The following is a 13,472-nucleotide window of genomic DNA, read 5'->3' on the forward strand; positions in this document are numbered from 1 at the left end:
AAACCCCAAAAGCGGGCAGGTGCCAGCTTCCCCATTTTGCAGACACAGGCACATAGCCTCTCTGCCCCAGCCTTCTGCACCCAGTCAGGCCATGTAGGTGGCCTCCCCACCACGCAGGCGAGGGCCTATGGACGCTCTTCTCAACTGACAACGGTGGGCCATTCCCTCTTGTTCTTAGAGCCCAAGAGGAGAGCGGGCCATTGAAGGGGTCCAAAGGAGACTGCTAGCTTTGACCAAGTGCTGATCCAATCCCACGCACCCCACCACCCAGTGTGACCCAGCCTGGCTCCTGTTTCCTAGGTATCCAGGCACACGTGCCAGGTGCTACTCAAGCATTAACTCTCTGCAGACACGACCGCCACCTACTTCACAGATGAGCAAACTCTCAAGAAGTCCTCTGCTCACACAGGAGGTGCTTATCTGGCCCACCAAGCCTGACCTCACGAGCCCACCCCCAGAGGGCACTCACGTGGAATGGGGGATGTGGCTGCAACCGTCGGAAGCAGGAAGCCAGGCTCCTAACTGAGCCTCCCCTTGCCCACCCCAGGACCATATATCTAGATATTTCCCCAGGCCTTGAACCCGGCAGGTGGCCCAAGCTGCTCTTGGCTGACTCACATCTGGGTGGCGTTTGAATCATCCAAGGAAGACAAACAGGGGGGAGGGAATCCCATCCCCAGAGTCCTGTTCCTTGAATGGCTGGACATAAGTGAGTCACGGGTGTGTCCCTGTCCTCTGAGCCCCTATCCAACCCCGCTAGGCCTTCCAGGTAAGCACCCTTCCCCCAACTACTGTAGCTGGACAAATCACTTCCTCTTCTGGGTCTGGGTCTTAGGTGAAAACAAAACAAGGCTCCTGTGTCTCAGAGCGTGGGACTCCTGGACGCAGGGCCTTTGTCTCACTCACTGCTGCTTCTGAGTCCTGGGATGACACCTGGCACATAGTAGGTACTCAGTAAGTATCCAATGACTAAATCAGTGACCTTCACAGCCCTGCTCTCAACAAGGGCTGCCATGGGCCTTCGTGCAATGCTCTTTCCGTCTCCAGGAAGAGGGCCTCCCAGCTGTGGCTGGGCCATGTCCTCTGGCTCTCCACAGAGTCCAAGGCGTCGAGAGTTATTGCTACCTCTGCATCTGTCCCCAGCTGTTCCCACTGCCCCGCACATGGCTCCCTGGTCTTCTGAAGTGACCAAGGAATACTCAGAGACCACTCAGACTCAGAGTCATGTCTCCTCACAGACTCAGACCTGTTTTACCAGCCATCTTCAGCATTTCTCCGAGATTCCAACCACAGGACAGAAAGCTCAGGGTCAGGTGGAACCATGAGGCCATCACTCACCATTCTCTACCTCCTCCTTGACACCTGATTCTCCTACAGACTCATGCTCTGACCCTGGGCCAATCACTGCCTCTGTCATTCACTTATGCCATATACATTAACTGAGCATTAGCTACACTGAGCTGGGCCTGAGGGGGACGCTGAAGATACCCCCCGAATAAGCCTGGGCATCAGTCTTGTCTGCATCCAAACCGGGCATGGCCATTCTCACTCATGTCCATGTGATTCCTCTTCAGCCAACTCAAAATCTTCAGAAGGGGCTGGAGCCTTCTCTTGGCATTCACAGAGAGTACCCAGTCAGTCAAAGGGCCATTCCCAAAAAATGGGGCAGGGCCAGAGCAGGAGGGAGAAGCCAATGCCTCCCCTCCCCCTCGGTGCTCAGTACTTCTCTGAGCATGGTTGCGACTAATGGTCTCCCCCGGCTCATGGGCCCCCAGGTCAGGGGCCATGGCTGTCTTGGCCACTGCTGGGCCCAGTGCCCAGTGCAGGGTCAGGGCAGTAGCCTGGCTCGAATCACAAATGTTTGCTGACTGGGTGAAAAACAGGAAGAGAGAAGAGAAACAGTTAAAAGGAGAAATGGAGGAACGTGGATTTTTCCTTTCTGTCCCACCCGTGGATCCCCTCCAATAACTGCCCTGGATTAACAGCAATCACTGCCAGCCTTCGCTGAGCACGTACTCTGTGCCAGGGGCTATGCTGGGTACACAACAGGTGTTAATCTACTTAATCCCACACCAAATAGCTTATCACCCCATTTCACAGACTAGGAAAGCAAGGCTTAGCGAGATCCCGTGGTCTGGCAGCCTCAAGAGCCACTCCTCCCTCTGAACTGCCAAGCCCTGCTGTCCAGAAGCCCCTGCTGGGGTTTGCGAGCAGCAGAAGGAAAATCTGCAGCCGGAGACGACCGCTGGCAGCTGCCAAGATGAGTTATGGCCTCGTAAACAGGAGCGATGCTTATCAGGTCAGGACGGTTCAGACCGCCCTTCCAGCAAGACTGAGGACCTCCTCCAGGCTTCCGGCACCCAAGAAGGAGCTTCAGTTTTGTCTAGAGGCGCCCAGCACTCCCGAAGGCGTGGGAGGTCTCACGGCTGTTGCTGACACACATGTGTGCACACACATCCTCAGTGTTCAGCTCCCAGAGTCTCAGCACAGCCCTGTAACCGGCCCCCAAGGAAGAGGACAGGCCTCAGAAGTCCCTCCCAGGCATGACAGCCACCCGGCAAAGATAACCTCATCCTGACCTGTATCAGGTGGGTTTTGAATCAGATTGTTTTTGAACTTTATATAAACAACATCACACAACGTGCTCCTGTCTGCTTCCTTCCCTCAATGTCGTTTGTGACGCCCGTCCTAGTTGTGAGGAGCAGCGGTGGAGGCTCGAGCCTTGTTTTTGAACCATTCCATGATGACCGAGGTGGGAAGCTGCCCTCTCAGCTGAAAGCCACCTCCCCTTCTGCAAACTGGAGCCCCAGGCGGTCAACACCATGGCTGCCCCTGGTCCTAAGCGATCTGACTCCTCCACCGGCTCCCCCGCCTGGGAAAGGTCCAACCCCCTCCTCCCATGGCCTCCTGCCACTCCAAGCCCCCAGGCCACTGGCTCCTCCCTGCTCAGCACTCTTGCCCTCGCCCTCCCTCCACCCCAGGGTGCTCTTCTCCCCACCACCTGCCCACTCCTCACTGGGACCAAACCCAGCATCGCTTCCTGTGTGTGGTGGGGGAGGGCTGTGATTGTAGGACTTTGCCCCCAGGAGCCACCACGGGCCCTACTCACAGAAGGTGTTCAGAAAATTATCCCTGAGGGACTGAGGGCCACAGGTGTGCTGCCCCCACGTGTCTGCTTGCAGAGAGGAAGCAATGGGAGGAGAAGATGCCGGGCCTGCGAACAGGACCCAGACTTCTGCCTTCCTTCCCAGAGCCCTCCCGAGCCCTGGGCTGTATGCACCTTCTCCCCTCTCAGAAAGTTTCGTCTGTGTTTGGCTGCCAGGTACGTGGCCCTGTGCTGAACAGGTAGCCCCCCGCCCCCATATGAGCACCCCCACACCATGGAGGAAGAAACCAAGGCTGAGAGGACAAGGCCTCTGGCCACAGTCACAGAGCCAGCGAGCAGCTGCCAAGGTCCAACAGCAGAGCCCGGGGCGGGCCCCAACCCCCTTGTCCTCCGCATCCCACCAGGAGCATCCCCACCTCCCACAACCCATCAGTGCCCCCAGCTGCCTCTCCATCACACCCTCTGAGCCCATGGTGGTGCCCAGCTGCCCGCTATGCGGGTGAGGGCTGCTCCTGACACGGACTGATACCTCTGGCCCCGGGGTGGGGAGGGGCTGGACCCAAGCAGCTGGCAGTGGCCGGCACACGATCCGGCACACGATCCAGCACCATCAGTGCCCACGCTGGTTTGGTGCCAAGAGAGAAAAGTCCCAGCCCCGTGCCAGCCAACGACCAACAGCAGCAAGTCCCAGGACTAAGATGCAATGGAGGCCGCTCCTGCCCAGTCCGGGGAAGAAGCGAAGAGACAGGGACACAGCCTATAGTGTCCCAAGATAAGGGCCCATAGTGGGTGTACAGGGCAAAAGAATCCAGGGGGGGCTTCCCAGAGGAGGTGGCTCTTGGGCTGAGCAGGAGTTTAGCTGAGTGAAGCAGTGGGGGAAGGGAGCCTGAGGTCAAAGTAACTGCAGAAACAAATAGCTAGAAGAGTGAGGTCCGGTGGGAGCCAAGGGAGCGCCAGGGGCCTCGCACCCACTGAGGGGCCCCTGGCTTCCTCACCCGCTCCCGCCTCCACAGAGTCTGACACCGGGGACCTCCACCTCGAGTGGGGGGGCTATCTTCAGCCTATCAGAGTGGGTTCCAAAGGTGGCTGTGGAGAGGGTCCCTTCCCGCAGGCAGGAGCCCACCCCACCCCAGCCCAGGCCCTCCTGGGGAGAGTGCCCCAGCTCTCTCTGGCTCAGAGCCAAGCACCCCAAGGTTCTAACCAATGGGGGCAAAAAAGCACGGAGACCCACTGGGGCGCCTGGGTGGCTCAGTCGGTTAAGTGTCCAGTCTTGATCTCGGCTCAGGTCATGATCTCGCAGTGCTTCTGGGTTCGAGCTGCACATTAGGCTTGGTGCCGACAGCAAGAAGCCTGCTTGGGATTCTCTCTCTGCCCCTCCTCTGCCCTCTCTCTCTCTCTCTCTTAAAAAATAAATAAACTAAAAAAAAAAGAAAAGGCACGGTCACGGAGACCCACCGAGACCCTGTGCTCCAGCATGCTAGCACGCCCCTTAGACACTAAATGTGCTCCTCGCCCACTCCCCCACTTCTGGAAGGCAGAGAGCCCCCTGGGGAAAGTGCGCTCTCTCCACAGCACTCCGGTCAGTCCTGGCCCACAAACAAGTGCCAGCTGCCACAGGACCAGTGGGCAAAGGGGGTGGGAACTGAGGTGTGCACCCAGCCCACCGCTGTGACCCAGTCCAGGGACGGGAGGATGGACTGCAGTGTGCACTGTGCTTCTAGCATGTGCCAGAAGCCAAGCTGGACGCTTGACAGGCATTATCTCACTGCGTCCTCCCAAGAACACTGCGAGGCAGGCACAACCAGCCCCACTTGGTAGGGTCTAAAGGACTAAGTCCCTTGCCCAAGGTCACACAGGCAGCAAGAGGCAGGACAGGAACGTCCTTCCCAGTCCTACAGCAGGGGCAAGGCACCAGCCTGACCGAACACGCAAAGTCCTCCATCAGAGCTGCTTCCTCCCGACCGCTGAACCAAGTTGGCTGAGGGGGCTGCTGGCTGGCCACTCTCAGTTGACATCTGGGTAGGGACGGGGGGATGGCGACTCCAAGCCTGCACGTGGGCGCCTTTCCAAGCCCAAGGTGCCAAAAATGGCTCAGAGCGGAGACCACAGGTTTGCAACCACAGCCCTAAGCAGACACCATTGCCAGGCACAGACTGGGCAGTTTAAGGCCTCACCAAGGCCACCAACGGCATGGTGTGACCTCACGGAGAGCCAGAAGGCCCAGGAGATGACAGACGTCGGGTCACAGGGCACATCTGAAGCCCTGGGAGCTGGTCTGGTGCCTCTACAGCTAGAAGCACTGGCCAGGCAAGATGGATAATGAAGAGAGACGCCCCCGCTGCCCCCACCTCATGTTAAGTTACAGGTCACTTTCTAAGCAAATCCGATGTCTGTCGCCTGCTCAAACCTTGCCGTGGCTGTCTGTCAGGATGAAGATAAACGCATACTGGCTGCCACGGTGTTGTACTGCCCATCCCCGGCAACAGGCAAGTGACCGCACGGTCGCCCCATGGCAGTCACCAGACTCCATACGCTGAGTCCTCAGGCTCCTGAGGCACGTGAGCAGACAAGCCAGTGGCCGTCACAAGGCTCAGGAAAGGCTTCCCAAATGCAAGTCAGGACTTCCAGGTACCGAACAAGCCGAGTTCAAGGGCACTCAGGGCCCTCAGACACACGATGTCATCGCTGCTAAGAACCCCTGGCCAGAGTGGCTACCAGGACAGAGCCTGAAGTGAGGAACAGGCCTCAGGGAATAGCCTTGGCTCCAGAGACTCAGATCGCCTCAGGTCAGGGCTCTGCCACTGCCAGGCTGGGAGACAGGCGGCAGGGCTGCCAGGGTGGCACCTGCCAAAGGTGTGGCCAGCTGGCAGCAAAGGCCAGGTCCAAGGAGCAGACACCAAGGCCAGGCACAGGCTGGACAGGTTCAGGCTTCACCAGGGGCACCAGCAGCACGGTCTGACCCTGCAGGACCCAGCGGCTGGCCTGGTGCCACAGCCCGGCTGCCTGGGGTGGCCTTTATGGCTCGCCAGCAGGACCTCTCTCCGCAAGTGTCTGCCTCCTCATGCCCCCCAGCCCGCACAAGGAAGGCCTCCTGCAGAGGCCCCGGGGACCAGGCAGGACCTAGTAAAGTGAGGGAGACAGACTATGGCAGAAGTCCAAGGGTGTACAGTGGGGTCAGGAGCCTAGAGCAGGCAGCCCGTGGAGAAGGCAGTCGCAAAGCCCCTTGGGCCAAATGCTGCCACGCGGCACTGTTGCCAGATACCCAACTTAAAAGAAACCGAAAGTCTGGATTTTTACTCTGTCAAAAACTATCAGAGCACAGTACGGGGCAGCCAAACCCCAGCGATATTTGGCCACTGTGCACCCTCTGAACTTCCATCTTCTAGCAGCCACTAAGCAATAGTGGTGCCAGTCACTTCAGGACCAGGAAACCCACCTGCCCACTCTGCCTGCCAACCTTCTCTCCAGTCTGCCCACTCTTCTCTCTCTCTCCCTGCCGCCACGCAGCCGGGCCAGCAAAACCCGCTCAGCCAATTCCAACTGGCCCTTACAGGGTGCTGGTCAGGCCCCCTTGTGTCTTCTCCACTCAGCAGCCAAGAGCCATCATCCTAGTGGGCAAACCAGGCCGCACTGCTCCCCTGCCCCTCGGCTGGACCCTCAAGGCCAGGAGCAGTCAGGCCCGGCAACTCCTCCTCCTCATTTGCACCAGCCCCCCAACCCTTCGGCTAAGGAGGTGCTCTCCTCCTGAGAGGACTTGCTATAAGGTAAATCAGCGCCTCCCTCTCCCTCCCTCCCCTGGCACCGCCAGCACGTGCATGGGCCGGGCCACAGGACCCGTGCCAACCGGGCACAGAGCCCTCTCGGGATGTTTGGGATTCTTCTTGCCTGAAGGATAGATTGGCTCAAGGCTGGAAGCCTGCACCCTGCCCTGGAGAGACCACGGCCCAGCCTGCTGCCTCCCAACTCACCAGACTTGGCTGGGACCTCGGCATCCCTCCCAGGACCCCGGGAAAGCCTTCCAGATGCCATTTGGATGCATCTGCCTGGAAGGCCTCCAGGCAGGGACCTGGGCAAATGCCTACTCTGCCCCAGTGCCAGCCCATGCCTGGCCCCAAATCCACAGCAGCGATTTTAGCTTCACCCCCACCTGTGGCCCTAGGGCCCCTTTTCCTCAGATGTCACAGGACCTAGCTTGGTGCCTAGAAAGTATCCAAATCCGGACTTTCCCAATCTGGACCCAGCCCAATAAAAAGAACCTTCTTCAAAAGTCTGAGGATATCACATGGGCTGTAGCTGCTTCCAGCCCTCTGCTACCAAGGCAAGGCAGGACTTCGGAGCTGGGCCTGCCCGATTTAAATCACAGCCCTGCCACTCCCTAGCTGAGTGACACGGGCCCATCACTTCAGGTGTCCTGACCCCAGTTTCCTCATCAGCTCATGGAGCGGTTCCAGGGCTCAACCGATCACACATCCAAGGTGCTCGGCAGGTCCCTGGCACACGGTAAGTACACATCAAAGGCAGTTTAAACCCTAATGATAAAAAGGTTATCTTCCCAACTGCATTACCAGATGGGTGACTGGCACGTGACTTCACCTCTCCGGCCTTGGTGCCCCTCCGGGTGACCAAGAGGATTAGCGGACATACCGCTTGCAGAACACTGAGCACGGCACCGGGCACGTAGCGCCGGCCCTCGGAATATGGTAGCTGTGAGCGTCACTGTTCGTAAGGAGGCCTCAGAAAGCTGAGGCTGGGGAACAGCGCGACATACCACCTGTTCTACCTGCTCAAATTGGGTCAGGCTGGAGCTGTGTACCCGGCTGTTGCCATGGTACCCAACATAAGGAAACACTCCAGCTAGGAAGGCGGGTGCTGCAGGGGTGGGGCCTCAGGCCTGCCTCACTCACACAACCCCCATGCCGCCACCAGCAGTCTCTGGGCCATCCCAGGGGTCCCTGGGGTTGGGAAGCGTATGCTGTTGGATCTGGGCCCAGGATCTGAGCAGGTCTCATCACCTCTGACCCGATTCGAACTCCAAAACAATGGGGCCTTGGCCATCTGGAAGGGTGGGCTGTGAGGCGGGGCTCCCAGACTGCAGAACAGGATGGGTGGGATGGGAGTGGAGGTGAAAGGAGCCCAGGAACCCCTATCTCCTGGGCAGAAGCCAAAGCAGCTCTAAAGCAGCCTCAGGTCCCAACATCACTGTCTGCTCTCTTCAGCCACACCTGCCCAGCAGCAGACAGGTACCCAGAGCTCACTAAGCGTCCAGCCTTGGGGGCTCAACGTCAGCTCCTCCCTCCACAACCCTCTCAGGTTTCATCCAGGATGAGGGCTGGGAAAAGCTGTTTGGGCTCGGCTGGGTTCAGGGAATCCATGGCTCCTTGCCAGGAGGGAAGAAGGGGAGGCAGAGGGTGAAATCCACACGCTGTGGGCCAAAACCTAGAACTTTCTAGAGCTTCCTAGATGAGGAGGCAGCTTTATGGCAATGGAAAGGCTGACGGGCCAGGTGGGGTGACGGTGGCCCCAGTGCCTGGGAGGAGACCTCAGTCTGGGGCTGAATACCGGTTCCTCAACGGGATCCAATACCCTGCTCACATATAGACCCTCTGCTGACTCCAGCTGGTCCCTCCAAGACACAGGACGGCTGGGGCCTGGGGCCTGGACCCCTCCCTCTGCCACAGTAACTACAACTGCTGCAACAACAGGCACAGACATTACCCATGATCCTCACAACTCTAGGGACAGGTGTGACTTCTCCCACTTCACAGACAAGGCAACAAAGGCTCAAAGGTAGAAGAGGGTAGTGGTTAAAAGCACACCCCAACTCTGAATCTGGGCTCTGCTGTATTTGCTCAGGCAAATCACTCCTTCCCTGAGCCTCAGTTTTCACCTCTGTAAAATGGGGATAAAAATCCTACAGCGCCCCCTCCCTCCCCACCTGGACCCGGCTCCATGGCATAGTCAAGGAATTAAGGAAGAAGTGCTAATAAAACAGGCAGCACAGCACCAACAAATGCTGGTTCTTGGAATCCAAGAGGTTAGGTAACTCGCCCAAGGTCACCCGGCCGTGAGTGGCCGACCCCAGGCCCTAGCTCTGAACACAACCCCATCCCCGAAACCTTGTGCTGCTATGTGGGTGGCCACGGGATCACAGGCTTCCCAGGCAGCGGAGGACCGCCACCAGCCCCCACAGCAAAGGGCAGCCCTTCTCTGAATTCCTCAGATAAGCAATTCCTGGCAGACTGGGGAGCCTCCGGGCCTAAGTGGGCCCAAGTGCAGAGAAAAGGCACCCCACCCTGTCCACACCGGAGATTCCTAAATCTGGGTTAGGCTGTATGCCCACCCACCCCCTACCCCACGCCCCGCACCCGTCCTCCCAGATCACCAGATTCATCCAACAGGTCTCCAAATAGGCCAAGTTGACAACTACCTCCTGTGAGGTCCCTGGAAAGCCCTTACTTCCTCTTTCTGGGCCTCAGTTTCTCCATTGCAGAACCACGAAGCAGCTCCAGCCAACTGGGCCCACAAGGAGGTCTGAGGAGCAAAGGGACAGACCAGGGAAGGGAACCAGCATGTCCTAGGCACATGTCCCAGGCCCTGGTACTGCATTCTATCTACTGAAACTTCTCCACAACTCTTACAGAGACCTGCACTGGGCCCAGAAAGTGACAGATCCAGGACTCAAACCCCCATCTGTCAGACTCAGAGACACTCTCCCCACCACAGGCCCAAACTATGTAATCCCAGGTGGGCCCATTCAGTGGGGGCAGCTTGGGAACTCAGTCACCCTCAGCAATGAGCTGGACAGCTGGACCTGCAGGATGGGGAAGAACACAAAACCAAACTGGATTGGGCCTCTTTCTGAGAGAGTGGCAGCCTCCTTAACAAGGGCATTTGCAATGCAAAACAACCCAGCCCCAGCCAAAAGAGGACAGTCACTCAGAGAGGGCTGGGCAGGCCAAAACCTAGCCACCTCCCTCCATCCAGACCAGGAGTGCCTGGGAACCTGTGGCTGGCCCAGTCTCTAAATCATATGACAGCCCAAGCGGCCAGCTGGGTGCAAGGTGGCCTGGAATACTCCTGATTGCCTCAGCCCTTCCAGGCACAAACCCTGGTGGGCTCTTTGTGCAAGTCTGAGGAATGGGCCGGCATGCAGGGCCCCAAGACGGGCTGAAAGAATGAACCCCCACCTAACCAGCTGGTCACCTGCAGACGGGTGCCCGGCACCCTGCCAGCTTCTCAGGCCCAGACCTCCCAGATCACTCAGCCCTGCCTTGTGCAAACCTGCCCCAGACACACATAATCCCCAGAACTCCCTGGGCCCACAAGGGCGCTTCCACGTGCCAAGTGACTAGATCTGGCTCATCATCCCCCTCCCCTGCAGGCGCGACTGCCCCAGCTCCTACCTTGACGACAAGCTGACAAAATCCCCGCCATCCAGCAGCCGGACTTTGCAGAAGAGGACTCCGTTCACGAAGGGGACCGCAGTCAGCTCCTCCAGGGTGAAAGTGGTTTGAAATTTGAATTTCTTCTTCTTCATCAAGAAAGCCATGAGCGAGTTCCCTGAGTCTGAAGCCCCGAAGGCCAAAAAAGGGGGGAAGCCAGAAATCCCCAGGATTCCTTTCCCTACACCACACCCCCTCCTCAAAACATCAGAGCCGGATCCCGCCCAGATGGTGGCGAAGGCGGCCGAGCGGGCGGAGATCTGAGTCCGGAGGGCCCAGGTCTGAGCGACCAGTCCAGTTCGCGGGCCGGCTGGCTTCACCGTCTGGGAGCCGGGGCTCGGAGGGGCTCGGAGTGGCCGGGGGCTTCACCGGCATGTAAACAGCGGGGCATGGCCCAGGAGGCAGGGGTAGGGGTGGCGGGCGGCGAGAGACCGGCCGCGCTGGAGGGCAGCATCCCGCACCGCGGTCCCCGGGGAGCTCTCAGCCGCGCTACCGGGCGCGGCTGGCGGACCGGGGAGGCCGAGGGCGGCGGGCGGCCCCGCCCCCGCCCCGCTGGCGGCCGGGGGAGGCGCCCTCGCCGCGCACACGCCCCCGCACCTGGGAGCGGGGCGGCCCTAGCAGGTGAGTCCGGGACTGCTGAGGGCACCCCCAGGGGGCGACCGGGAGCTCTGGGGGCCTCTCCGGGAGGCGCGACGGGGACACTCCCGGCCGGGAACGGCCGGCCGCGGCCCCCTCCGGGCGGGCACCAGGCCCGGGCAGCCGGGGCGCCGCCTCCTCTTCGGTCCTGGGTCCCGCGCCGCGGGCCCCGGCGGAGCTGAGGCGCCTTTCCGGCCGGCCGGTGGCACCCGCCTCGCTCGCCAACTCTGCCCAGCACCCCGCGAGCAGCAGCGCCGCCGCCTGCGCTCCGGACGCGGCAGCCCGGGCCCGACGCTGTGCGGCGCCACTCGGAGAATGCTGAGGCCCAGCGCGGCCGCCCGCGGAGCCGCCGCCGAGCGCGGGAGGGGCGGGGCACCGGCGGCCCAGGCTGCCCGCGATTGGGCGACCCCGCGGGGCGGGCGCGGAGCGCGATTGGGGGACGGCAGCGTGGGGCGGGACTTGCGGGAGGCAGAGGCGGCCCAAGACGCTTGGATTGGTGCGCCGCGCGGCTGGACCCGCCTCCTCGGACTAGGCTGGGAGAAGGGAAGGGGAGAGGGCCCCCGAGAAGGCGGTGGGAGGTCGCGGGGCGGGAAGCCCAGGCTGGTCCGGTGAGGAGGAGGGCGCGAGCGGAAGAAAAGAAGAAACAATGAAAAGAAACTATACGAACACTATGGCTGTAATGGCCCTCCAGCGTCCCCCCTCCCCCCCCCCCAGACTTGAACTCGTTAGACACTAAATCGAGCCCAGAGGTAGTGAATCCATTTTTCAGAAAAAACACCCAGAGAGGTGGCCAGGACTAGACCAAGCAGGTTCTTCGCCTGGGAATCTAGTTCCGAACACTGAGAAGGAAGTGTCCGCAAAGGCTTAGCCGAAGGAATGACTTGGAGCAGTTCATCACGCAACCCGTGCTAGACCCAGCTTCTCCCCCAACCTGCTTTCCAAGCCTTTTGTTGTCGGCTAGCTTCTTAGATAGTTATGGCTGGTCTCTCTGACTACATTAACTCCCCTGGATGCAGAGACCGCTTCTAGAGCCTCGGACCTCCCACACTCTGAACACATTGTAGTTCATTCATTCAGCCCCGAAATGTTAAGGGGCAATCTGCTCCCAGCTGTGTGAGTGGTGGCCCTCTCCTCCGAGCCTCTCTAAGCCAAGGATCAGGTGAAGAAGCAGCCTGGGACACAGGCAGCAACAAATCTGGTAGATGAGAACTGTGATAGTGGATGTACAGGGGCCTGGAGGAGCTGCGTGGATGCAGGGACGAGGGCGAAACCATGAGGCTTCTCGCACAAAGTTATCCAAGCCATAGCGGGATGCGTGCCCCGAGTTAGGCAGGGCCCATGCAGAGGGAGCCTCTAGAGGCCAGGAAGACAGAGAGTGAGGTGCCCACAGAAGCCCTGACTACTTCATCTGGCTGCATTGAGATCTGGGGGAGGCAGAGGGCAAGAGATACAGCTGGAAGGCCTGTGGTGGCTGGATCTTGCAGAGTCTTGTAGGCCAGAGTAAGGAGGGGAGCCACTCACACATTTTGAACAGGAGAGTGACCCAGACTTGTTTTTTGTTGTAAGAAGCTTGCTCTCACGGTAGGTAGTGTGGAGGAGAGCATATGGGAAACGGGCGAGGAGCCTTGTGTTGATCCAGGCAAGAAATGATGAAGGCAGAACCTCAGAGCTGAGAGAAAACGAGAGGATGGGTTTGAGAGGCATTTGGAGACAGAAACTGAATGGACTTGGGGCTGAGTTGGGTCCAGACATGTAACTGAGGGCTCAAATTTCTGATTTCTTTCTGCTTCCCAGCCATAAAATGGGTAGCAACCCATGCTTCTCTCCGGTTTGTCCCATCATTTAGAAAACAATTCAGCCCGATAGGTGAAAAATTATGATTGCGGCTCTCACTGCTCTCACATAGCCCCATTTATAGCCAGGGTAGTTGAGGCCTGGGAAGTTGAGATCATTTGACTACAGTCTTGACCCTGGAGCACAGGCGCTAGAGGGCCAAGCTGTGCCGCCCACACTGTGGGGTGTGTCCCCCTTGCCGATCCTAGCTGGGTCTGCTCCACAGGGGAAGATTCTGTGCCTACCTGACCCCAGGAGGGGATTTCAGAGGAGAGGACCAGCCAAGGAGTTCTCAAGGCCTGGCTGGCTCCTCAGCTGTGACCATGAGTAACCTCAGACTGCTCTAACAGGAAGCAGGGTGGGCCTGGCTGCCAGACTTAGCTCGGATGGGGTATTTCTCTCTCTGTAGCCTCAGGGCTCGGAGCCCAGGAAGTTTCCCTTTCCTCATTTCCCAG

The 13,472-nt window shown here is 59.3% G+C and overlaps 1 protein-coding gene across 1 annotated transcript in view; it reads right to left on the reverse strand.

Moving 5' to 3' along the window:
* Positions 1-11,052, reverse strand: part of EEIG1 (estrogen-induced osteoclastogenesis regulator 1) — a 34,581-nt gene extending 23,529 nt beyond the window's left edge. The window contains exon 1 of the mRNA XM_047070085.1: positions 10,510-11,052. Within this exon, the coding sequence (XP_046926041.1) occupies positions 10,510-10,655 (146 nt within the window). The 5' untranslated portion in view covers positions 10,656-11,052. The remainder of the gene's footprint in view (positions 1-10,509) is intronic.
* Positions 11,053-13,472: the final 2,420 nt, after the last annotated feature.

The sequence above is a fragment of the Lynx rufus genome, unplaced genomic scaffold (assembly GCF_022079265.1).
Source record: "Lynx rufus isolate CCGP_SWC_20201006 ecotype Redwood Valley unplaced genomic scaffold, mLynRuf1.p SCAF_10, whole genome shotgun sequence".
Classification (NCBI taxonomy): Eukaryota; Metazoa; Chordata; class Mammalia; order Carnivora; family Felidae; genus Lynx; species Lynx rufus.